Source organism: Oryctolagus cuniculus, chromosome 4 (genome assembly GCF_051225735.1).
Source record: "Oryctolagus cuniculus isolate XC-2025 breed Fujian yellow rabbit chromosome 4, ASM5122573v1, whole genome shotgun sequence".
Lineage (NCBI taxonomy): Eukaryota > Metazoa > Chordata > Mammalia > Lagomorpha > Leporidae > Oryctolagus > Oryctolagus cuniculus.
In genome coordinates, this window is record NC_142870.1 from 81,350,725 (window position 1) to 81,377,616 (window position 26,892).

The 26,892-nt window shown below is 49.5% G+C and overlaps 1 protein-coding gene across 8 annotated transcripts in view; it reads right to left on the reverse strand.

Annotated features, from left to right (window-relative positions):
* The window catches only part of SLC12A8 (solute carrier family 12 member 8), a 184,643-nt gene extending 164,200 nt beyond the window's left edge, over nucleotides 1–20,443 (reverse strand). For 2 of the 8 annotated variants that reach the window (XM_089331864.1, XM_089331863.1), the window contains exon 1: nucleotides 17,564–17,657. Coding sequence is in view for 4 of the 8 variants with exons in the window: in XM_089331862.1 (XP_089187988.1) it covers nucleotides 17,564–17,614 (51 nt within the window). In the remaining 4 variants the exon portion in view is untranslated. The other 6 variants (XR_016233145.1, XR_016233146.1, XM_089331862.1 and 3 more) reach the window with 6 other exon arrangements.
* Nucleotides 20,444–26,892: the final 6,449 nt, after the last annotated feature.

Sequence of the window (26,892 nt, forward strand, 5' to 3'; positions counted from 1 at the left end):
AGTCTATCCTTTCACACAGTATAGATTCATGTAACCATGTTATCTGACATGCTCAAAATAAAACAGAATCCCATCAAATCAATGAGGATGAGAAGTGAAATAGAATGCAAAGAGAAGGGGCAGGTGTTTGGTGCAGTGGTCATGACGCAGTTTGGGACACCCATCTCCCACTCCAAGTGTCTGGCTTCAAGTACAGACTCCACGCCTGATTCCAGCTTCCTGTTACTGTGCACCCTGGGAGGCAGCAGGTGACAGCTCAAGTAATTGTCCCTACCACCCACATGGGAGACCCAGATTGAGTTCTGAGTTTCCGGCTTCAGCCTGGCTGCTCTGGCTGTTGTAGGCAACTGGGGAGTGAACATCTGGATGGGAGATCTCTGTCTCTCCCTTTCTCCCTCTCCCTCTGAGATAAATAAAAAATAAACACTTTTTAAAATGTTTTAAAAGAAGGGGCCAGCACTGTGGGTTGGATCTCCGCCTGCGGCGCTGGCATCCCTTGTAGGCTCCAGTTCAGGTCCTGGCAGCTTCACTTCCAATCTGGCTCTCTGCTGGTGCCTAGGAGAGCGGTGAAAGACGGCCTGGGTGCTTGGGCCCCTGAGCCCATGTTGGGGACCCAGAGGAGGCTCCTGGCTCCTGGCTTCAGATCAGCCCAGCTACAGCCATTGCAGCCATTTGGGAAATGGACTGGCAGATGGAGGACCTTTCTCAGTCTCTCCCTTTCTCTGTATGTGGCTCTGCCTCTCTAATAAATAAGTAAAATGTTTTAAAAGAATACAAATGAACCCAATCATATTTCAAACAAATTTAAAAAAAAAAAAACCTTCACTCTATGCTCTCAGTCCAAAGTCAAAATTTTTTTAAACAATACATTTGTATATATTCTAGATCAGAAGCCTGGGTTTTTGTGTTTTTTTTTTTTTTTTTTTATAGGGGTATGTGTTACCAATTCTGAATCTGTAAATTACAGGATTGAGCAAGTAACTGGACATGCGGAATGGGAGGCAAGAGTCTCCCGTTGGAGAAGGGCCTTCCCTAAGGAAACAGGAAAGAATGGACTGAACCCTGCAGTGATGAATGGAATTGGAGACGCCAGTCTGAATTTCAGGCTGTGAATGAGAGTCCAGAGAGAGCAATGGGTAGATAAATGTACACGTGTATACTGTGTGTACTTTTGCTTATATTTATATGCCTTCTCTCTCCTCTTGCACAGTCTACAGCAGGGAACACACGGAGCACCCCAATCTTGGTTTCTAAATACCACCAGGCTCCTTGAAGAAGTCAAGATTCAGGGCTGGAGCAGAGAAAGTGAAAAATAAGCCTGGGATATCTTGTACCGGCAAGAAAGGAAGTGCAAAAACAAACAAAACAAAACATGGTCTGGCACAATTGAATCACCAAAATAAATAGCAATAGCAATAGAACATCCACAGAAGGGAACAAGAACCTGAGTTCATAAAGATATAAATAAATTAATTAATTAAGGCATGAGCCAAAAAGGAAAGTCCTTCCTTACAGTGGAAAGCGAGAAGGAGCTAAGATGTTAGACGTGGCCATCTGGGGCCACTGTTGTGGCACAGTGGGTTAAGCAGCATTTGTGACACCAGCATCCCATATGAGTGCCCATTCCTCAGTCCTGGCTGCTCCACTTCCAATGTGGAAGCTTCCAGCTAACGTGTCTGGGAAAGCAGCAGAAGGCGGCCCAAGTGCTTGGGCCTCTACCACCCATGTGGGGAACCTGGATGGAGTTCCAGCCTCCTGTCCTCCACCTTGTCCAGCCCTGGCTGTCACAGCCATTTTGAGACCTACTCAGTGGATGGAAGATCTCTGTCTCTCCCTCTCAATCTCTGTAACTCTGCCTTTCGAATGATTTAAATAAATATTAGAGAGAGAGAGAGAAGAAGACAGTAGCCATCTTCACAGCCATCACAGTGTAACTGACTCTGCCAAGAATGACCGACAGTGCTACGGCCAGGGTGACAGCCTGATGAGGAAGGGCTGCTTCCACAGCGTCAAAGTGCCCCCAACACATCACTTATTAACTGTAAAGTGGAAGTCAGCAGCCTAGGAGTGGATGGACTGAGTGGACAGCACCCTGAATAAGTAAGCAAAGCTAAAGTCTCCAACGGAGACCAGGGGACATCACGTGCCCCCTTGAGAAGTCACAGCATCACTTCCAGGGCATCCCCACTGAAATCACAAAGCCCCAATCTCATCACGAGAGGTCACGCCTCAAAGTTAGGAACATTCCACAAATACCTGGCCCCAGTTCTTCAAAACCCATCAAGGTCACGAAAGGCACAACAAAGCCAAGGAGCCATTCAAGATTAAGGGAGACTAAGGATACATGACCATAAATGCAATGCATTAGCCCGGACCTGAGCCTACACCAGCAGTAAGAGAAAAGGAATGTTAGTGGGATAACTGGCAAAATCTGGAGGTGGGGCTGTGGGTTGGACAATAGGATTTATCTATAGTAAGTGTTCCAATCTTAATACATATGCTGGGGTCGGAAAAGGAAGGTTTTTGCCCCTAGGAAATTCACACTGAAGACTTTGTAGTGTTTTGAATGAAAGGACACAATGTCTGCAAGTGACAATTTCAATAGATTTAGAGAAAAAATACATGTAGCACCTGTGATCTAATGGCAAAGCCAAGGGCAAAGTGCTCGCAAGCAACAAATCTGAGTGCAGAGCACACAGGGTTTCTACACTGCTGCCACTTTACTGAGAGTGTGACATTTTATCAAGATGAAACTTAAAAAGAGAGGCTGCACAGCGTTGAGTGTAATTAATACCATTGTAATTAATACCATTGAACTGTGAACTTCAAAATGGTTAACATGGGAGCTGGCACTGTGTTGTAGTGGGTAAAGTCACTGCCTGCAGTGCCCATTTCTCATATGGGCACCCATATGGGCACTGCTCCACTTCTGATCTAGCTCTCTGCTATGACCTGGGAAAGCAGTGGAGGATGGTCCATGGCCTGGGCCCCTGCACCCACGTGGGAGACCTGGAAGAAGCTCCTGGCTCCTGGCTTTGGATTGATGCAGCTCCGGCCATTGCGGCCACTTGAGGAGTGAACCAGGAGGTGGAAGACCTTTCTCTCTCTCTCTCTCTCTCTCTCTCTCTCTTTCTGCCTCTACTTCTTTCTCTGTGCAACTCTAACTTTCAAATAAATAAATAAATAAATCTTTTTAAAAATGGTTAAAATGGTAAGATTCATGTTATATGTATTTTAAAACAAATGTTAGAAAAACAAATAAATAGTAACATCAATAAAAGTTATTTCATAAAAGAAGCCCAAACATGTAAAAAATCGCTCGTTCATTCTTACTAAATGTGAGTTAGTGGGAGGAAGGAAGGAATGAAGGAGTGAATGAATGAGTGAAATGTGCTTTTTTTTTCTCAAGATTTATTTATTTATTTGAAAGTCAGAGTTACAGAAAGAGAAGGAGAGGCAGAGAGAGGGAGAGAGAGAGGTCTTCCAACCACTGGTTCACTCCCCAATTGGCCTCAATGGCCGGAGCTGCGCAGAAGCCAGGAGCTTCCTCTGGGTCTCCCACACGGGTGCAGGGGCCAGAGGACTTGGCTCATCTTCTACTGCTTTCCCAGGCCACAGCAGAGAGCTGGATCGGAAGAGGAGCAGCCAGGACACAAACCGACACCCACACAGGATGCTGGCACAGCAGGCGGCTTCAACCACTACGCAATAGGGCCAGTCCCCAAAATGTACTTTAGAAAGTAGCTCTGGACATCTGTCTTAGGATGGTAAAGTATTTTCCTACCTTCCAAATCACTGGAGATGACAGGAAAGCTGTGTGTTTGTAGGCCTGGAACTGTGATTGTAACCAGAAGGGGAAATCAGCGGCCCCGGCAGAGCAGATATTTGGAGGGGCCTGCAGATGGGCTTGCAGGGGCAGAGAAAGGCGAGAGTGGCCAAGGCAGTGGCAGGCTCCGAGCACAGAGCCAGCGCCATCAAGAGCAGGCCTGGGGCACTCCTGAGCGAGATGTTATCCCATCTCTAAAGCTTTTTCAGGCGCGGAGCGGTGCATGCGACCCAGCAGCATAAAAGACCCGGGGAGGTGGTAAGTGGGCCAGTATGATGCTAGAGTTCCTACTTTTTTTTTTTTCTTTTTTTTTTTTTTTACAGGCAGAGTGGACAGTGAGAGAGAGAGACAGGTCTTCCTTTGCCATTGGTTCACCCTCCAATGGCCGCCGCGGCCGGCGCACTGGGCTGATCCGATGGCAGGAGCCAGGTGCTTCTCCTGGTCTCCCATGGGGTATAGGGCCCAAGGACTTGGGTCATCCTCCACTGCACTCCCGGGCCACAGCAGAGAGCTGGCCTGGAAGAGGGGCAACCAGGACAGAATCCGGTGCCCCGACCGGGACTAGAACCCGGTGTGCCGGCGCCACAAGGTGGAGGATTAGCCTAGTGAGCCGCAGCGCCGGCTGAGTTCCTACATTCTAATTCTATATTAAGTGGTATAACAGTAACTAGATAAACTGTGAGACAGGTACAAGGAACACACTCTCAAACCGCCTGGTTTCAGGACTCTTTCGCATTCTTAAAAATTACTGAGAACCCAAAGAGCTCCTGTGCAGGTGGCTGCTGCCTACCCACAGTTACCACACCAGACTCTCCTAGGGAGGGATTTTAAGTATTGAGGGATCCATTAAAAAATAAATAAATAAAACCATTTCTTCTCAAAATAAGCAACACGGTTTTGTTGTCTATTTGTAAACTGAGAGACCTTGTTATACATTTGCAAATATTTTTAATGTCTGGCCTAAGAGAAGATCACAGGATTCTCAAATCTACTTATGCATTCAATCTGCTACAAATGTTGTTTTCTGAAGTACATGAGAAATATCCAGCCTCCCACAGTTCTATAGTTAGAAAAAGGAAGGGGTAATTCACGACCACTGATCTATGTATGAAAAAAAATTCCTGTTACCCAAAAGATAAGAGAATCACACAAAACAGGATGACATGGGACCCAAGAAACAGCATAAGAATCAGAATGGAGGGGCCGGCGTTCTGGCATAGAGGGCTACAGTGGTTCAGGTCCTGACTGCTCCACTGCTAACTGCCTGGGAAAAGCAGCAGCAGATGGCCCTAGTCCCACCATGTGGGAGACCTGGAATAAGCTCCAGGCTTCTGGCTTCAGCCCGGCCCAGCCCTGGCCTTTGCTGCCATTTAGGGAGTAAATCAGTAGATGGAAGATTTCTCTCTCTTTCTCTTCCTCTCTCTCTCTCTCTAACTCTTTCAAATAAATAAATAAAATATTTTTAAAAAATCAGAATTGAAGAAAATTCAAAGAAATAGAGAGCTTCAGGCAGCAGAACTTGGATGTCTTATGCTGGTTCCATTCCTGGCTGCTCCTCTTCTGATCCAGGTCTCTGGTGTGATCTGGAAAAGCAGTAGAAGATGGCCCAAGTCCCTGGGCACCTGCACCTGGGTGGGAGACCCAAAGAAGCTCCTGGCTCCTGGCTTTGGATCAGCCCAGCTCTGGCCCTTGCGGCCATCTGTGGTGTGAACCAGCAGATGGAAGACTTCTCTCTCTGTCCTCCCTCTCTCTGTAACTCTGCCTCTCAAATAAATAAATAACCTTTTAAAAAGATTTATTTGTTTATTTGAAAGGCAGAGTTACACAGAGAGAAGGAGAGGCAGAGAGAGACACAGAGAGAGAGAGAGGTCTTCCATTAGCCACAGTGCTGGCCCCATGTTAAACTCCTTTCTACTGCAAACATGTAGTACTTTTATAATAAAGATGCCAACTTTTTATTTAAAGAAAAACTATGCACTATTAGAAATATTTGTAAAATGCAATGGGTTTTTTTTGCTGACCTAACATCAGTAACCCTGGTTATAGCTGTGTGTCATTTTATTCAGTAGACAAATGCACCAAAGATTCCTGTGATTTGAATCATATTCCAAATGTTCTAAATGAATAGCATATTTAAAGATGGGGGGCTAGTGTCATGGTATAGCAGGCTAAGCCTCCATCAGTGACGCTGGCATCCCATACAAGTGTCAGTTTGAGTCCTGGTTGCTCTACTTCCAATCCAGCTCTCTGCTAATGTGCCTGGGAAAGCAGCAGAGGATGGCCCAAGTGCTTGGGCCCCTGCACCCACATGGGAGACCTGGAAGAAGCTCCTGGCTTTAGACTGGCCCAGCCCCAGCCATTGTGGCCATTTGGGGAGTGAACAAGAGGACAAATACCTCTCTCTTTTTCTCTCAACTCTGCTTTTCAAATAAATTAAAATAAATCTTAAAAAAAAGATAAAGATGGGGCAAGGGCAGGCCTTGTGGCACAGTGGGTTAAGCCACTACTTGGGATGACTGCAAATCTTACCAGAGTGTCTGGGGTCAAGTCCCGCCTCTGCCTCCAATCCATCTGCCAGCGAATGCACCTGGGAGGCAACAGCTGATGGCCCAACAACTTGAGTCCCTGCCACTCATGTAGGAGACTCAGATGGAGTTCTGGTCTCCAACTGCAGGCATTTGAGGAGTGAACCAGCAAATGGAAGATCCCTCTCCCTCTCCCTCTCCCTCTCCCTCTCCCTCTCCCTCTCCCTCTCCCTCTCCCTGTCTGTGTCCCTCTCCCTCTCCCTCTCTGTTTCTGTCATTCTGCCTTTCAAATAATTTTTTCAAAAGACAGTGAAGTCTTTTGTATTATTAATGCCTACCCCAAAATTTGTGTATGGTCTTAAAAAATGTACCATTTGCTTTTGCTTTGTACTGATAACTAACTAACTAACTAAATAAATAAATAAAGTAAAAAAAGAAAGTGACTCAAAATGAGTCATGGCTTTCTATTTTCTTTTCAATCAAATTCTGTGAGCACTGGGGTCCACGCTAGGGCAAGGAGCTAACTATTTTTGGCCTGGTGAGGGTTGCTAGGCCAGCACTGCTACAAGGCAACCGCTGAACACGTAGTGGAAGCGACCAGGGACAGCAGCCATGGGCGCGCCCTACAGGGTACCTGCACATCAGGAAAAAATACAGAATTTCTGCACAGGCGAATGGTCTTCATCCCGCCCTGTTTTTCTCCTTCCTTCTGCCTGTGAGTGAGTGGAAGAAAACACTCACACACTACAAGAAGAACGCAGGACTGCACACAGGGCCTGAGAGGCACCGACCTGCAACCTTAGCTGGCAGAGACGCCCAGAACTGCCGCAGGCAAACTTCTGCTGCCTGCTAGCCTCAGCTCAGCACCACCACCAGAGCCACCAGATTAGGGAATTAAGATGCAGGAGGAAAATATAACTTATTTTAAGGACTACATTAAATTATACCATAGTGATTGAAGAGCAGAAAGAGATATTGGAATGGATTATGCCGAGGTGTGTGTTTTTCTTTAAATTTTACTACAAGTAATTGATACTCTTCTAAGCATACAAAAACTAGTGCTTAAACTATAATCCTGAAGACATATGTTTTGGTCAGAGGAAGTACAAAATGAATGGGAGAGTGAGCTAATATTTCTCAGCCATCTACCCCTACAGGAAGCAGGGGTGGTGGGTGAGGTCTGACTGGAGTCTAAGCACCCCTGGTGGCACCTTACAAAAATAGTACCTCACAGTCTGTCAACACAGCATCTAGGTGGGATTCTTGCAAATCCCAATCTGGTAATGATGGCAAAGGCAGTATTTTTCTCAGCATCTGGACATGGATACAATGTATCCTAAGGCAGTAAGAAGTTTCAAAGTCACCTAGTCTGCCCTTTTACACCCTGACATAATGTATTAATCATGTGTTTTTTTTTTTTTAATTTTCTGTATCTTGTGGCCGGCATTGTGTCACAGTGGGTTAATGCCCTGGCCTGCAGTGCCGGCATCCCATATGGGCGCTGGTTTGAGTCCCGGCTGCTCCACTTCTGATCCAGCTCCCTGCTCATGTGCCTGGGAAAGCAACGGAGGAAGGGCCAAGTCCTTGGGCCCCAGGACCCATGTAGGAGACCTGGAAGAAGCTCCTGGTTCCTGACTTCAGATCGGCTCAGCTCTGGCTGTTTCAACCATTTTGGGAGTGAACCAGCAAATGGAAGACCTTTCTCTCTGTCTCTACCTCTCTGCAACTCTGCCTTTCAAATAAATAAAATAAAAATTTTTTAAAAATTTCTGTATCTTACAATGTTATGAAAACTCAAAACCTTGCCAGCCGGGAAAGACTGACCTTCCCCGGCACTGCCAGTTCTCAGCCAGCGCAAAGGGCTCACGCAGGAACACACCCTTCACACGCAGGCCAACCAATTCTAGGTCTACACCTCCAACTGTCTCCTTATCCAACTCTCAGCCACCTGACCTACTCATGCCAGGGCCCAGCACCAGCCCCCAGCCCCCACCCCTGTGGTGCTGAGCCCACCAGCCCCAAGCTGGCTGCTCAGCCCTGCCTTCCCCTCCCACCGCAACCCCAGTGAAGGCTCTGCCTCAGCTTTCTGTCTGCCTCCTGCTGTCAGCACCGACCCCTGGTGCTTCCCCTGGGCCCTGTGCCGGGCAGCTGTCTGCTTCTCTTAGGAACTGTGAATAACAAAACCCTGCTCTCAGCAGCACTGATTGCTCCACGTGGCCAGTCACCTCCACAAACCAAAAGCCTGCAGGCGCCAGTGAGACACAGAACCCTGCTGGTCACTTCCCTGAGAAACATGCTCACTCCAGTTTCTACGCAGGACACCTGCATCCACAAAACGTCTCCTGGGACGGTGTTGTGCTGCAGTTAGTGCTGCCTGCAGTGTCAGCATCCCATATCAGAGCAATAGTTTGAGTCCTGGCTGCTCCACTTCTGCTCCAGCTCCCTGCTAATGTACCCGAGAAAGCAGCAGAAGATGGCTGACGTGCTTGGACTCCTGCACCCATGTGGGAGACCCAGATGGAGTTTTTGGCTCCTGGTTTGGGCCTGGCCCAGCCCTGGCCATTGCAGCCATTGGGGGAGTGAACCAGCAGACAGAAGATCTCTCTCTTTCTCTACCTCTCTGTCACTCTGCCTTTCAAATAAATCTTATAAAGAAAATAAAATGTCTCCCTTCTACTTTTTACAAATATGCAGCATTTGGGGCCTATTTGTCAACTGGGGGCAAAGTAGCAACCAGAGTTGCAAAACAGAACGGGGTGGGGAAGGAGAGAGAAGGAGAAGGAATTGGTGTCGGTTTCCACACGAAATGCCTGGGAAAGCCCTCAACCCCAGAACAATGGCTGTTGCCTGTTCCCTCCCACAGGCTCCAGGACCTAAGCCTCTTCTCTCTGCTGCTTCCAAAAGTCAGTGCCATCCATTTGCCAGCGGGGGCTTCCTGCTGAAGCTAACGTTTGCATCACCAGAGCCTTCCCTTGCATTGAATCCCCTCCAGAAATGATACCTAACTTGGTGTTGGCCATGCACAGCCTTTTTACTAAAGAGAGTCCCCTGAACTGTACAAGCTCCATGCACTACAAAACCTGGGAAGGTGAGGGGCTAGGGGTCCAGGAACCCCACATGTGAGCTCTGTCCTTCCACCCAAACATCTGAGCCCTGAGGTCAGCTGTACAAGACAGCAAGACCATCTCGTATTAGGTTTCCCTTTTCCTTTCTCCTCAGTTACATTCATTTCTTCACATCCTAATTAAGCAGTGTGCTATTGCCTAGTGTTTGGCAGCCAAGGCTCACTTTGCATATTGGCTTTTTAAAGATGTTAAAACAGTCTTGGAAAATGCATAGGGAAAACACAAGTCGGCCCTAAATTGTACAGTGCCTAATGAGACTCAGACAACAAGAGCAAAGCTTGAGCAATACAGTCTGGCACCAACACCCAGCATGAGGTTACCACTGAAGGCTTGCGTGTGTTAAGGTGACCCCAGAGCTGCACCCGAGGGCAGGAGCCTGGGTCCCAGCCTAGCTCCGGCACTCACTGCCTGTGTCATGCAAGTCATTCTACATCTCTTGGCTTGTTTCCTGTCAAGCGGATGGGCCAGAGGGCCTCTGAGGACCCCTCATCTGTCTCGATGCCTTTGGTTCTATCTGCCTCCCTTGCCAATGCTCAGCTCCCTCACACCATTGCTCCCAAACTTAACCAGAGATCCAGACTTGGGTAAGCCACTGAGGAGGAGTATAAGAAAGGGAGCAAGCCAGGGAGGAGAGGGCAGGGGAGAGAAAGAGCAGATAGGCATGCAGGGCTGGGCCACTGGACAGGGAGGGGAGGGGCAGGTGCAGAGCGGGCCTCACTCTGACGCTCACTCAGACACCTGCAAGCCCCACCTCCTGCACTGCCACCTCCGGGTGTTGGCTGCTGGGAGTGCTCCGGCTGAGACTCTGCCTTGGGGCTTCTGCCTGACTTGGCTTTGCTGAGTCACAGGTTTATCTGCTAAGTGATCCTTCCAAGCACTGCTCCACTAACCCAGGCCCCAGACACCTGCTCCCCTCCTAGATCTGATTATTGGCCAAACTCACCAAGTGCTTACAATGAAACCAGTACCACACTAACATTTATATGAGTTTCCTCTTTGAGTCTTTACAATTCTCTAGGGTAGGTTTAATGATGGTAGCCGCCTCATGGGTGAGGAAATGGAAGTTTACTGAGGGTAACTCCCCCAAGATCACAAGTGTTAGAGCCAGCATTTGAACCCAGGTTGCACATTAACCCAGGTACCACCACACCATTCACCCTCAGTAAGTCCACTTGTTACTGACCAACCCACACAGGAGACAGAGAAAGAGAGAGCATGTGCTACCCCTTCTGGTCCTAAAATGTTTAGAATCAAATGAAGAATGCATTTGGCCACTTCTCACATAACTCACAAGCTTCTTCACTTTGGCTAGATGTCCTGTGAGCTGTTTTTTTTTTTCATCCCTTTTTTTTTTTCTTTTTTGAAAGGCAGAGATAGACAAAAAGAGACAGAAAGAAAGGTCTTCCTTCTATTGGTTCACCCCCAAAATGGCTGCTACAGCCAGCGCACTGTGCCAATCCGAATCCAGGAGCCAGGTGCTTCTCCTGGTCTCCCATGCGGGTGCAGGGCCCAAGCACCTGGGCCATCCTCCACTGCACTCCCGGGCCACAGCAGAAAGCCGGACTAGAAGAGGAGCAACCAGGACAGAATCCAGCGCCCCAACCGGGACTAGAACCCGGGGTGCCAGTGCCGCAGGTGGAGGATTAGCCTAGTGAGCCGAGGCGCCAGCCTGTGAGCTGTTTTTAAGTCATAGTGAAGAACAGGTCAGGACTGAAGGGTTTGCTGTGACAACAGCCTGTCTTCCCACCAGGCACTGCTGGCTTCATCTCGAGTTCTGCAGGCTACAAAGTTCCTACAGAAGTCCCAACCCCCAAGGCTAAAGGGAGAGAAAAAGGCTCAAAGGAAACTCTTTGAGGGCAGCCACTCCCAGAGATCAGCTTCAAATGCATCAGCCACCCTCTACCCCGCCATTCTCTGTCCCTTCACAGAGGCCCCCCCACCCTGACCACCATCTGGGTGGCTTTGCTTATGCCACTGGAGCAGCAGGCAAACAGCAGCAAGTGGTAAAGCTTGGGCCTTGGCACCCAACACACATGCCTCACAGTGCTCTGGTCCTTCCTCTATCAAACCTACATGGTCAGACCAGGGTAGGCATTTGGCACAGTGGTTAATCCACCACCTGAGACACCCACTTCCCAAATCAGAGTACCTGGGTCCCAGTCCCAGCTCTGCTTCTGATGCCAGCTTCCTGCTAATGTGCACCCTGGGAGGCAGCAGGTGATGGCTCAAGGACTTGGGTCCCTGCCACCCACTTGGGAGACCTGCATTGAGTTCTGGCTCCTGGCTTCAGACTGGTCCAGCCCTGTTTGTTGTGGGCATTTAGGAAGTTGACTTGTGGATGGGAGATTTCTGTCTGTCTCTCTCTCTCTCCTTCTCTCCCTATCTTTCAAATAAATAGATAAAAACTAGGAGCTGGCGCTGTGGTGTAGCAGGTAAAGCCACCACCTATAGTGCTGGCATCCCTTATGGGCGCTGGTTCGAGTCCTGGCTGCTCCTCTTCCGATCCAGCTCTCTGCTATGGCCTGGGAATGGCAGAGAAGATGGCCCAAGTGCTTGGGCCCCTGCGTCCACGCGGGAGACCCAGAACAAGCTCCTGGCTCCTGGCTTCAGATCAGCGCACTCTGCCCATTGTGGCCATCTGGGAAGTGAACTGGTGGATGGAAGATCTCTCTCTCTCTTTCTCTCTCTGCCTCTGCCTCCTGTAACTCTGCTTTTCAAATAAATACATCTTAAAAAAAAAAAAACTCTAAAATTGTATCTACCTCACAACGCTATGAAGATCAAGGGAGGGAAAGCGTGGATGAAGTGCCCATGCCCACCACTCCTTGATAGCAATGACTAGCTCTTACCTTCCCACCTGCACGTGCTGCCCAAGAGCACTGTGTGCTCCACTCCCATCAATTCTTAAAGAGCTAATGCAAATGGCAGCTCCCCTAAACCCCAGCCCCGTGAGTTGGTTTTAATACCACCAGCTGTGATTGACCACGTTCTGTATACCAAGTGCTGTGCCAGACAGTGGCGATTCAAAATTGAATAAGACACGCACCCGGACATCAAGGGTTCACAGCCTTAAAGGAGAGGGGAACAAAACAACTTGTTTCGATGCCACATGCTAAGGGCAGCAGTGCGGGGAGCAGGGGAGGTAGCTCAGATCAGAGTTCTCAGGGCCAAGATATGGACTTTGAGCTGGAATCTGAAGTCAGGGAGATGCCACAGAAGAGCTTTGAGCAGGGGAGTTCAGTGCACAGAACAACATTTTCTATTTTAAAAGCACTGGGAGAAAAAACAGCAATGTGGGGGAAAAAGTTAGGAGGCACGGATAATTCAGTCAAGAAATAGTTGCAGAGTGGTGAGGTAAGCCACCACCTGCAACACCGAGGCTGGCATCCCATATGGGCTCGAGTTCCAGCTGCTCCACTTCCAATCCAGCTCCCTACTAATGCACCTGGGAAAGCAGTGGAAGATGGCCCAAGTAATTGGGCCCCTGCCACTCATGTGGGAGACCCGGATGGAGCTGCATGCTCCTGCCTACAACCTGGCCCAGGCTGGCTGTTGTAGCCATTTGGGGAGTGAATCAGCAGATGGAAGATCTCTCTCTCCATCTGTCACTCTTTCAAATAAAAAAAATAAATAAATCTTTAAAAAGAAAAGAAAAAGCAATGGATTTCAAATGTGTCCAAAGAGTGAACCCCAAAGGCCATTGCTTGGGCTTTGTCCAGTCCCTCAGTATTCAGATATTGAGAAAGGATGTGACACAGAGGCCTTTTTATTTTAAAAATACACTCTTTCTAGGGCACAGAAGACAACTTAACTCACATTGGGCTTATCTGCTCATTGTTCATTTGGTTACTCAGCCAATATTTATTGTCCATTAAAAGGCCCGGTGCTGCCTTGGGTACTGGGAGAGTTCCGGTGAAAAATCAGTGAGTGAGAAGTATGCGCAGAGGCCAGAGCAGGAGAAAGTCGAGCACAGCAGGTGGAGGGGCTTGGCCAGAGAGTGGGGCATGAGCAGGAGCAGATGGGAAACCAGACTCACAATTCAGGCTGGGCCAGACTGTGCAAGGCCTGGCCCGAGGGGCTTGAACACTGGGCAGTGAACATGGGGGGCACGTGAAGGTTTTGCACAGGGGGCGGGGGCAGAGCTAAGCCTCAGCAGATTCTTCTCAGTTCACAGAATGTCTTACAAGGGGTTGTCAAACAGTTCGTGGAGAATATATATGATAAAAACCTATCCAGGGCCGGGACTGTGGTATAGTGAATGGCCACCTGCAAAGCCAGCATCCCATTTGGGTGCCAGTTCAAGGCCCGGCTACTCCACTTCTGATCCAGTTCTCTGCTATGGCCTGGGAAAGCAGTAGATGTCCCACGTGGGAGACCCAGAAGAAGCTCCTGGCTCCTGGCTTCGGATTGGCACAGCTCCAGCTGTTGTGGCCAATTGGCGAGTGAACCAGTGGATAGAAGACCTCTCTCTCTCTGCCTCTCCTTCTCTCTCTGTGTCACTCTGCCTTACAAATAAATAAATAAATCTATATATATATATATAAAAGAAACCTATCCATGGATTTCAAAATTTTTGCACCACAATGAACTTGTCCTAGTGTGTTATAACATGTTTGAACAGGATTTAGTTAGGGGCACTAAGATATGACACCAGTTTGAAAGGCACCCCTATTAGGGCAACACAAATTCTGCTAGAATTGAAGAAAGAGCAAACATCAAATTATGGCGAAGAATGGTGAGATCACCAATGCTTTATAGTTTATCACAAGGATGAGGACCTTTTTTTCTACCAAGGATCATTTGAATATTTCTAACATCATTTGCAGGCCATAAACATGATCAATTTAAAAATTCACCTGCCACAGATTTATTGAACATCAAGTCCAACCTACAGTTGCCTTGAAAAGGCTGGACCAAATATGGCCCCTGGGCCAGATGTTCCCCACCCCTGGTTACAGGAGCAATGCCCCGAGGAAGTCAGCAGATTACAGATGGACACTGAAGATGAAGCACACAGCAGCGGATCATTCACACCAATACACGACAAAAAGGTTAATATTGTTCATGCCCTAACTGAAAAGGACCAATGAGTAAGAGGAGAAACAACAGCCAAAACCAAAGACATCTCAACTGGCTCAACTTACACAATTGTTACAGAAAAATTCAAGTGGAGCAAATTTTTCCTTTGATGGGTGTCAAAGCTGTTATGCCCAGATTAGCTGCAGAGCTTTCAGTGGAAATTTTAAACAAGTGAGATCAAAATCCTGAAGTGTTTCTCCTAAAATTTGTAACAGGAGCTGAAACATGAACCTACCAGGATGATCCTGAAGACAAAGCATGATCAAAGCAATGGCTACCAAGAGGTGGAAGAGGCCTAGTCACAAGCAAAGGTCAAATTATTGGGGGTAGGCGTGGGGGTGGGGGGGAATGCTCAAGGCATTTTCCTTGTTGACTTTTTGGAGGGTGAAAGAACAATGACATCTATTTATTAAGACACTGATGAGAGTGTTTTGAGCAAGTGAGCCAGAGCCTTAGCAGAAAAACCCACAGGAAAGCTTCATCAGAGAGTCTTTCTCCACAGCAACCATGTTCCTGCCCATTCCTGTATCTGCTAAGAGCAAATGTGTGACTTTCAATGGGAAATCATGGGCATCCACCCTACAATCCTGATTTGGCTCCTTGTGGTCTCTATTTGTTTCCTAATCTTAAAAAAATCATTTGAGGGCACCCACTTTTCTTCATTTTATAATGTAAAAAAAAAAAAAGACTAAATATGTGGTCTAAATTCCCAGGACCTCCTGTTTTTTTTAGGCATGGCTGGTAGCATCACTTACGAAAGTGCCTTTAACTTATGGAGTTGTTGAGAACATAAGTTTATATTTTTATCTTTCTTTCTTTTTTTTTTTCTTTGACAGGCAGAGTTAGACAGTGAGAGACAGAGACAGAGATAAAGGTCTTCCTTTTTCCATTGATTCACCCCCCAAATTGGCTGCTATGGCTGGCACACTGCGCCGATCCGAAGCCAGGAGCCAGGTGCTTCTCCTGGTCTCCCATGCGGGTGCAGGGCCCAAGGACTTGGGCCATCCTCCACTGCACTCCCTGGCCACAGCAGAGAGCTGGCCTGGAAGAGGGGCAACCGGGACAGAATCCAGCACCCCAACCGGGACTAGAACCCAGGGTGCCGGCGCCACAGGCGGAGGGTTAGCCTAGTGAGCCGTGGTGCAGGCCTATATTTTTATCTTTCAATTCCAGTTTCCATGAACTTTTTGAGATTCCTTTATATTATTTTTCCTTTGGGAATTCCTGGGGTCTCACAGTTTGCATCTGGGTTTCCTTCTCATGCTAAATACATAGCCACTAGTGAAGAAGTAGCCCACAAATACATGTTGAGAGCATGCACACTTAGATAAAGACTGAGACAGCTGGGGAGTATGGGAGAGACCTGCTAAACTGGATACAAGATCCCAGACAGCTCTCTGAGTCCCTCAGAATCATGGCCCCAGGCCTCTTCAGCCAGGAGTGAACAGCTCTGGCCAACAGTTCGGAAATGCATTGGAAGAGCTATTCTGAGTTTCCAGGTGTTCATCTGGAAGCAGCTGGAATGCTTCAAGCTGGGTATGAGGAGCTAACTACCGAGGGTGCAGGAGCACTGCCCCCGGCCTGCCTATGTGTGGCGCGGTGTGTGTGGGGGGGCACTTCTTGTGAGCACTTCCACCTGCCAGCATGCTGCATTTTCCACGTACAGTGCACAGAAACAAGGTAACTAGCCCATCTGGCTCCTCCCACACCCTCCAAGCCCCATCTTCAACAATATCCTCTGCCCTTTAGTTTGGGATGCTTGTGGATCCTGTTCTCCTGCTATTGCATGAAGCCTTGAATTGGTCCTCTCTCCTCTTCCCCCTGTTTCACTGCTGGGAAACCCTCCTGCCTCTTCTCCATAAAGCAGGAAAGAGGATCTGGCGCTGTGGCATAGGGAGTAAGGCTGCAGCCTGTGGCACTGGCATCCCAAAGGGTGCCAGTTCAAGTCTGGGCTGCTACACTTCCAATCCAGCTCCCTGCTGGTGCTCCTGGGAAAGCAGCAGAAGGTGGCCCAAGTGCTTGGACCCCTGCCACTCACATGGGAGACCCAGAGGAAGCTCTGGCTTCTGGCTTCGAATCAGCCCAGCTCCAGCCATTTAGGCCATTTCGGGAGTCAACCAGTGGATGGAAGATCTCTCTGTCTCTGTCTGTGTCTCTGTCTCTGTAACTCTGCCTTTCAAATAAATAAATAAACACTTAAAAAAAAAAAGCATGAGAGAAATCCAAAGGGCAGTGAAAACTTCATATGTGATAAAGCACCGGGTACAAGTAGCTTCCTATAAACACCTACGTGTTTTGTTTTTTTTTTTAAGATTTATTTATTTATTTGAAAGGCAGAGTTAGAGAGACAGATACACAGAGAAACAGAGAAAGATCTTCCACCCATAGGTTAACTCCCCAAATGGCCACAACAGCCAGGAGCCAGGAACTTCATCTGGGTCTCCCACGTGGGTGCAGGGCCCAAGCTCTTGGGCTACCTTCTGATTGCTCTCCTAGGTGCATTAACAGGGAGCTGGATCAGATGCCAGTCTGGCGTCTGTTTGTTACTTCTTAAGGAATCCTTCTATTTCTGGGGAGGATCACTTCAATTCCATATATCCAGGCTGCATGTTTACTGTAAGTAATGACCACCAAGGAGTAGAAAGAGAAAAACAAAAGCAAAAACCCAGCACACCTCAAGGAATCCAGAAATCCATCTAATTCAGTCAGATGAAAGAAAGTTCCCTTTTACACTGGTTTGCTTCAAAATGTCAAAGAATTCCTATTCTCTGAGAGCTCACTCTGTCCAGAGAAGACCTCCACCACAGGGTGGGGCCCAGGATTCAGAACCCACCTCAAGAAACGCCAGAGGTTTTCTGGATGCCTTTGGTAGAACTGCTATAACATTTCCTGAATTGATCTAGAATAAACCTCTGAGATAAGAGCATTTACAATCGTGCACCGGAGAGCCTCTATTCTGCTGGGGTGAACCCTGGCTCCATCACAGACCCTGTGCCCTCCTGGCCTACCTGCTGGGCTGCCTCGTGGAAGAGTTCCTGCACCTGCGACATCTGGGCCATGCTCGTGGAAGTGGAGGTCCTGGGGCTCCAGGTGGGACCCCGTCTGGAAGGTAAAGACCATCCGCGGTCAGAAGGCTCCTTTCTTCTCCTCCCAGCTTCCCGCTGTTGCCCGTGCTTCCCCTCTGTTAGGCAAGGCCTGGGAGCAAGGCGGAACTTGGTTCCCCCTCACCTGGAAACCCCTTCTTAGCCTCTTTTTGGTACCCAACAGAGCCCACGCACAGCCCCCCTGCGCCCAGGCTCTGCAGTCCTAAAGCCACAGCTGCCCCAGTTCTTCCTCTCCACCCCGAGGTCAGAGAAGAGCTGGGCTCAGGGCCACCGAGCAGCGGCTCCGCGGTGGGGACACAGCTGACACTCCTCCCCCAGGCCCCCGCGCAAGGGCACCGTGGCCCCACGGGAACTGCGGCAGGCGGTGAGTGAGCGCGAACTGGACTCGCAGTGGGCTCGGCGACAGGACCCCTTCTGAGCACCGCCAGAGACCGACGGCGGAGAGAGACTGTGCATCATCACCAGGGCAGGACCGTCCTTGGGCACCGGCACGGCCGGGGGGCGGGGGGCGGGGGGGAGCCGAGACCTTGTGGCAGAGCTCATGACCTTTTGGAAGGAGGAGCTGGACCTGTGATAGCAGCCTATGTGTCGAGGGAGGCTTGGGCACAGGGTAAAGCCATTGAGACTGCGGGGACTCGCTGGCCCGGGGTCCGGCCACAGCGGCGGCACGCGTAAAAAGGGCGGCCCGCTTCGCACGCCCCACTTCCCAGGCCACTCCTGGGCATAGCCCCGACTTCTCACGTCTCCTGTCCGTTGGGCACTCCTCGGAAGACGCACAGCCCCACCCCAAGTTCTCGGGACCCCGGGGAGCACCGGGCTCGGAGCGCGAGTCCCAGGGTCGTGGGCGGCGCGGCAGAGCCCACCTGCGTCGGTGACCAGCCAGACGGCAACATCCCCCTGAGCCGGGGCAAGCGGCCCAGAATCCCACTGGGGAGAGGGGCTGTCCCCGAGACCACCCTCTCCCTCTCCTCCACCCCACCCCCGCCCTCGCCCCGTGCGCTCGCCCTCACCTGTTCCCGGGACTGCGCACTCCCAGCGCCGAGCGCGGGCGCGCCCCGTCCCCGCCCCCGCCACGTGGCTGTCCGGGTCCCAGATGTCCCGCTGGCCAGGCGGTTCCCGCCCCGGCTCGAGCACCTTAGCCCCGCCAACACGTCCGGATCTTCGGTCTAGGAGGGAAGGAGGGGGCTGCGGGGCTTTCCCTCCTGTCCCCGGGAGTCGCCCGCACACCTGCCGCCGCCCCGGCGATGACGGGTCCTAGAGCAGGGGACGAAAATCAACCCGAGTGGGCGAGGAGAGGGGCGAGGGAGGGTGCGCAAGCCCATTCCCCCTGCTAAGTAATTCAACGCCCTCGGCCAAGGTGTCCGGCGCGGGGACGATGAGGAAGGCCCGGGCCGCGCCCACTCTGGTCCCGCAGCCGCGGCGCGGATGAGGGAGACACCTGGGGACCAGAAACTGACCCCGCGCGCCAGGGCTCCCCAAGCGCGACCAGGGGCCGCCCAAGCCCGGAGCGGGCTGGCAACAGGCCTGCAGCGCCGTAGGGGGAGCGCCCTCACCACCCTGAACAAGACCCCAGCCCCTTTCCCAAGGGTGAAACAAGGTTTCGGAGGCCTGGGGCTGCAGGGGGTGGGGGAGAAATTAACATTCAGAGAGATTAAATTATCTCAGTTTCCAATCTGGCATATTTCCTAGACCTTAAATAACTCCCTCTGCTTCCATGTGGGCTTCTGAGAAGCAGGAGGGCAGCTGGGAGTGCTTCCCACGCCCATGGGCCTTTGTGTGAAAATCTCTAAAAATAGAGCTTGTTTTTTTAAAAACAAGAGGGAGGGCAGAGCCAGAGCAGCCGAGCCCTAACCTCTTTGTGCTGCAGCAAAGCCGTGAGTGAACACACAGACCGAGCCATTTGCCACTTGCACTGCCGCCAGTGCCCTGTGTAGTGCTGTCAGTCGCACTCACCATGCACGTTGTGCCAGGACCACCACCACCCAAGGTCCTACTCCTGGAGCAGGGACTCCTTCCTCCCATCCCCAGCCCAGGAACCCTCTCCTGCTCCATCTCTCTGGATTGGCCAATCTCAGATACTTCCTACCCAATATTCGTCCCATTGGTGTCCATTATGGCACTTAGCAGAATGTCCTCAAGGTTCACCCATATGGTAGAGCGTTCAGAACTTTGCGCCTGGGCAAGATGTCTTAAGTGAGCCTTCTCCGCAAGGAGACAGAACCGCAGGATGAGTGACAGGCTAGCCCTCTGTGAACGAAGGCTGACCAGGTGGACCAGGTGACAAGGTCATTGTCCATACATGCACCTGTGCGGCCAGTACGGTCATCTTTCTCATTCACTGTTCGTGGCACATGATACTCCCTTCTCTCTTTTTTTGGCCTTGCCCAATTTCCTGTTTGCCATCAGCCTGCCTCTAAGCACCACTGTGAACTCTGACAAATCCACATCCAATTCCATAATAGACTAAATTAAAAACATTAGAACCGGAAATCCACCCCTTTCTTAGTGACCACCTACTTCCTGCCACTTGTCATCTTCCAAATAAATGAGAAGTTCCCTTCAGAGCTTACAGGCATCTCCTAAACAAATGTGTTTGTTTCTTTTCTTCACGCTAAGGTTAGACATAGAAACCTGCCCATTTGCAAAGAAAACAGTATATCCTGCTTATTGTAGATTTATAACAATGACATTCATCTTAAAAAAAAAAAACCCTACATTCTTGTGTTAAAAAATAGTAGCCTGCATATCCTTTGAACAAACATTTCCATTTTTAAGATACTACCCGACATGACCTAGCATAAGGACGTCCATTACTTTGTAATTTTTCGTAAAAATGAGAACCTAACTATCTGTCAACAGAAGACTGATTAAATAAGTTATGGTCAGTCCTATTATAAAAGTCAGCATTAGAAAGAATAAGGTATGTTTGTATATACAAACACGGAACTCTGTTCATCACATAATAATGAATGGAAACAGCCAACTGCAGAATAATGGTGTATGCAGTGTGCTACTTTTGAAAAAAGGAGTATATATTTATATACATAGATGGTTTGTGTAGGAAAACACACCCCGGTCTGTTAGTAGTGGTTATCTCTATGATATGGGATTGAGGTCATGAGGAAAGCCAGAGACAAAATCCACTTTGGAGTATAAATATTGAATTTTTGTCTTACAGTGAGTACATGTTACTTCAAAATCTGGGGGAGGAGTGCATAAGTAAAAAATTAAGAAAAAATATGGAGGTGGCTGCATTTTCCCAAGACGACCGTGCTGAGATCCCATCCCACATGCCCTTATCCTAAGTGGAGAGTCTTACGAAGAGACGGGGTCTGTGCTCCCTCTCCGCGAGCCTAAGCACCTCAGCCCAGGGGGGCAAGGGAAGCAGTGCCATTGCTTGAGTTCATAGGCTGGGGTCCTAAAGGCAGGAAGGGTCCGCAGGGCGGCCTCACCCCCGCGCACTTCCCCTGAGGATTCGGCCGCCATGTTGCGAGGAAGCCCTGGCCACACGGAGAGGCTACCTGTGGGCTCCGGCCAGCAGCCGCCGCCCGCGGCAGACCTGTGAGGAGAACCCGCCTTCCGACGGCGCCAGCCCCAGCTGAGCTCCCAGACGCGGCTGGCGAACGACGAGCCCTGCTTGCCGGCCCCTGTCGGGACTCCCGACCCACAGGAACCCAGAGAGAGCATACATCTTCCCTGTCGCTGTGACTCATCGAAAGACAGCGAATACACCGTCCATCCAAGCAAAGCGAAACCTTCCTTTCAAAGCACTTGTAGTTATTTCATTGTTTGAATGCACTGTGACTGCAGCCCAGCTATGGAAAAAAAAAAAAAAAACCTATTATTAAACTCACCCTTTTTTGTATTCATTCACAAGCGAAGCTCAAGTCCCACCCTGTGAGGCTGCTGCTCTGCAGCGATGCCACAGGCAGAAGCCCCTGCACCTCCTCCCTGGCTGCCTGGGGCTCAGAGCTGCCTTCTGTGTGACGGCTGACAACGAAGGAGGACCTCATTAGGCAGAAAATCCGAGCTCTGGGGCAGGGCCTGAACCGAGTGAACCAGCGCAGAAATGTGAACGCGGGCTGAAAACATGCAGTCATGATGTCAAAAGGTATGCACACCAAGACGTGCTTCACAGCCTCGGCCTGAGAACCAGTCAGGGGCGGGTCAGCCAGTCTGGTGTGGACCCCTCATCTGAAAATACCAACACCTCGGGAACCCCCACTCACAGGTTCCAATTCACTTACTTAACAGGTCTGGGTGGGCCCTGGGCATCAGCGTTTCTCTAAGTTCCCTGAGTGCTTCTAAAGTGCAGCCAAGGATGAAAATTATGGGATTCCTAGCCCATCAGTTGTCCCTCTGCTCCAAAACACGGGAGTACATCCTCTTGGCGATGGTGTCTTACTCTGGTTGCAGCTTTGAGTTGTGTGACATGTATCATGAGGCAGCACAGGTAATTTACTGCACATATACACACACACACCGGTAAGTTACCGCACACGCATGCGCACACACTGGTAATTTACTGCGCACGCGCACACAGGTAATTTATTGCACACGCATGCGCACACACTGGTAACTTACTGCCAGTGCACGCACACGTTTCTTCGGCTTGGTCACTGTGCTGTCCCTTCCCCAGGGCACACCGTCACAGGAACCCTGCACACGCTTGGAAAGTTCTTGCGGCTCTGAAAGGTGGAGCCAGCACTTGAAGCTCTCTCTCTCATCCCAATATCAGGTTCTCTACACAAATGTAGCCTCTTTAACCCAAATGAAGAGCTAAGACAGAAAAAGATTTTCCTGCTTCCTGGACTTTGGAAAGCGGTTTCCCAGAGCCCCAGGCCCAGGAGAGGGCTCTTTGAAGGGCTGCCAGACACTTCAGGGAGTTGGAAGGGGAAGACCCAGGAGGCGGAAACCAGACGGAAGAGTCCCTCCCACAGCCTGGGAGCCGCGGAAGCCCAGGGAGACTTGGCTCTTGCTCTGGCTTCCCAGGGCAGGGCCTCCACCATCCTGCTGTCAGGTGGCCCCAGCTCCTGTTGAGCAGGTTTCTCCTCCAGGATCTAAGCTATTTGTTGACTCAGGGAGTTTGCCCTCTGACAAGACAGTCATTCTCCATCAGCCACCTGGCGTCTGTTGCTGACCAGGACCTGGGGGGAGCATGAGGAAACACACGATGCAGACAGACGCCTGATAAACAGGATCCATTTTATTGGATAATGACAGTGGCAGCCTTACTGGACAGGAAACAATGTGATTAGCATTCCGCATGTACTTAGCTATCACATAGGGAAGACCCAATGGTGGACCTCCAAGAGTTTAGATGAGAGGTCAGGTCCAGATCTGAGCCTGTTTCCTTAGGTGTAACATGGAGTTAATGACAGAGACCTGCCAGGCCTCCTGGCAGAGTTACCAAGATAGTTTCCCCTTGCTTTCGGAAAATCACATGACCACCGTTCTGGTCCTACTGCCACTTCCCAGAGATTGTCACACTTCCGGCAGTGTTCCTCTTTGCACCTTGCGAGGTAACTCACAGGGCCCGGACCCTCCCCTCAATCACATCCACATGCACCTTTCGACGGCCAAGCACAAAAGGGGAGAAGGCCCAACACCGGCAGACACGTGCCCCTTCCTCCTGCTGGTCCACTGCCTATGGCATCCTTACCTCATGGTCTGAATTTTGCTTTTGCCTCATGGGCCAGCCAGGCACCTGTTCACGAATGATCAACAGCTTGGAAGTGAGAAACTGGGCACTTCCACCTCAATATATTCCCTTAGTTTCATATTTCTGCCTTTCGTTGCAATTTATGTCAGTATTAAGACATTCTCCAGACTGTTCCATCCCTTTCAGACTTCTGGTAACAGAATCATACTTTTTAAACTTGAGCTTTTTGAATTGCAATGGTAAAGTCTGGGGCATGTGTTGTTAACACCCTGCACTCCATTTGTCAGTGAACATAAATTATCAGGGAACAATTCTCTTCCTTACAAAACTCCTATCACTTCCACCTCACTGAAGAGTTATTCCTTGCTGGTTACTTAAATTCAAACAAATTCTCTCATTTCTTTTTCAATCTCTTTAAGGATAATACAGGTTGGATCACCCTTGTCTGAAGTGCTTGGAACCAAAAGTGCTTGATTCCACCTTTTTTTTTTTCATGTTTTGGCGCATTTGCATATACACAATATCTCTTGGGGATGGAACACAAGCCTAAATGAAATTCATTTGTTTCACATACAAATAATACATACAGTCTGAAAGTAATTTATATAAAATGTTTAGCACACCTGTGTGTTCACTGAAAACCATCAGTCAGGTGTGTAATTTTTTTTAATAGCATGGAGTTATTTTATTTGAAAAGCAGTGAGGAGGGAGGGAGAGGGAGGGAGGGAGGGAGAGAGGGAGGGAGGGACTGCATCCGCTGTATCACTTCCCAAAAGCTCACAACAGTCAGGGCTGAGCCAGACCAGGCCTCCCACGTGATCGGCCAGAAACCAACTGCTTGAGCCATCACTGGGTGATGCCTCCCAGGGTGTGCACTGTTAGAAAGCTGGAGTCAGGAGCTGAGCCAGGTACTGAACCCAGACACTGCTATGAGATGCAGGCAGCTTAACTTGGAGGCCAAATGCCCACTTCCAGATGTGGACGTCCCCACACCGGTGCTCAAAGGCTGAGGCTGTGGAGCATTTCGTGTTCTCAGACTAGGGATGCTCAGTCTACACTGCCTTAAAGTCACAGATGTACTTATATGATCTGCTTTACAATGGAAGCTTCCAATGTCTGCCCAGCTCTGCTCTATCTTGCCTTTCCGCCACTTTCAAACTCTGAACCAGGAAGGTTTAGTGTTACATGTTACAAACTGTTACCTCCAGTGACTTGACAGCACAGCAACTTGGATAGGTATTGTGCTTTTTTTTTTTTTTTTTTCATTTTCCAGATTAAAAAAATGGAGGCTCAGAAAGGTTAAGTGACTTGAACAAGGCTACACAGATAGAACAAGGCGGAGCTGCGATTTGAAAGCCCCTGGTCCTCTGCTCACCCCATTGTTCTCAGTCATCCTCAACAACAAAAAATAACCTATAGTTCATTTAAAGCTGCCTTATACACACTTCCCTAAAAAAAATACACATTCTTCATAGACAGTATGAGGCTCTCTGTGCACTCCTCTGCCTGAGTGCCAACATCCGCTGGGCAGTCACGAGGGCCAGCTCTGGGAGATGCACACAACTGTTCCCAGCCGAGTTGTCTCCTGTGCGTTCCTGAGTGGTCTTTGCATGGTTCCTCAGCTGTGTCCTCTTTCTGCCATTTTATTTTGTGTTCTGGTAGTCTCGACCCTTACACTGTACCCTACAAAGGTTGCAGAAGGGATGGCACTGGAGCGCCCATAAAGAAACAAAGTTAAACTATCATAGAGGAAGTTTGAAAGCTGTGTTATAGTTGGCCCAAACACCTGGAAGAAAATGCTCAAGGAAGAGAGGGCATCAGACAACCAGGAACCAGAAGTTATTTAACATGAAGGGTACCCTAAAATCCCAATCTGAGAAGACAGAACAGTAGCATGACTTCGAGGGATTTAAACGGTGAACACCTTCCCACGGGGACTGCTACAACTATGCAGGCCTTGGTTCACTTAGTTCCCCTTCGTCTAGGCAAGTATCCTCCAGCACCCAGCTCCAAGCCTCAGTGGGGTACAGGTGACCCACCAGTCTACTTCACCCTCACGTCTGGGAAGCCCTGTGAAGCACTCATCTTCAGAACAAAGTCTCTTTAAAAAAATCTATTTCCTCATTTCCACAGCTCAGGTTTTGATTTTATTGGTAAGTTTGGTGTTCTTAGTAAGAGATATTTTCTGAGACTATTCTCTATCATATTGGTTTGTGTCTTCTACTTTCTGGAACCAATTTATTAAAACTCAAATTTTGGTGGGGCCGGCACTGTAGCATAGCGGGTACAGCCACCGCCTGCTGTGCCGGCATCCCATATGGGTGCCAGTTCGACACCAGGCTACTCCCTTTCCGATCCAGCTCCCTGCTAATGCGCCTGAGAAAGCAGTAGATGATGGCTCAAGTGCTTGGGCCCCTGCAGCCACGTGGGAGTCCTGAAAGAAGCTCCAGGCTCTTGGCTTTGGATCGGCCCAGCTCTGGCCACTGTGGCCATCTGGGGAATGAACCAGCAGATGGAAGACCTCTCTGTGCCTCTGTAACTCTGCCTTTCAGATGAATAAAGTAAATATTTTAAAAAAATCAATTTTGGGACATTTTCCCTAGTAGTTAAGACACAACTTGGAACACCCCTCATCCCCTGTAGAGCACCTGGCCTTGAGTCCTGGCTCTGCTCTTGATTCCAGCTCCCTGATAATATGCACCATGGGAGGCAGCAAGTGACAGATCAAGTAGCTGAGCCTCTGCCACCCACACAGGAGACCTGGATTGCTACCTACTGGCTTCCAGCTACAGCTTGGCTCAGCCCCAATTGTTGCGGGAATTTGGGGAATGATCCAGCATATGGGAGCTCTGTTTTTCAAATAAACGAAATTCTTTAAAAAATATTTTCTAGAAAACTACCCTAAAGCAAGAAACAAGTGTACTTACCTATTTGTCAAGGAATGAGATGTAAATTACTCATCACATTACCAAACATATCTTAACATTTTTTATTTTAGATTTTTAGTTTGCTTTAGCACAGTAGTTGCAATACAATACTGCAACCTGTAACTGGCAGTATGACAACTACCTCTCGCAGGCTCAAATAAAGATGTGAGTAGCCTCAACCATCTAGTACTGGCATCGAATACAATGCAAGGTACTAAGCAGATGATGGATGTCTCAGCAAGTCAGGATTCCAATCAGCAGAAGTGCACCTCTTGGGCCTCCTCCCCAACTTTGACCACAAGCGCCACAGTATCAGATTTTTATTAAGAACAGGAGAGCGGTCCAGCGCCGTGGCTCACTAGGCTAATCCTCCGCCTTGCGGCACTGGCACAGCAGGTTCTATTCCTGGTCGGGGCGCTGGATTCTGTCCCGGTTGCCCTCTTCCAGGCCAGCTCTCCGCTGTGGCCAGGAGTGCAGTGGAGGATGGCCCAAGTCCTTGGGCTCTGCACCCGTATGGGAGACCAGGAAAAGCACCTGGCTCCTGGCTTCGGATCAGCGCAATGCACCGGCCACAGCGGCCATTGAAGGGTGAACAAACAGCAAAAGGAAGACCTTTCTCTCTGTCTCTCTCTCTCACTGTCCAC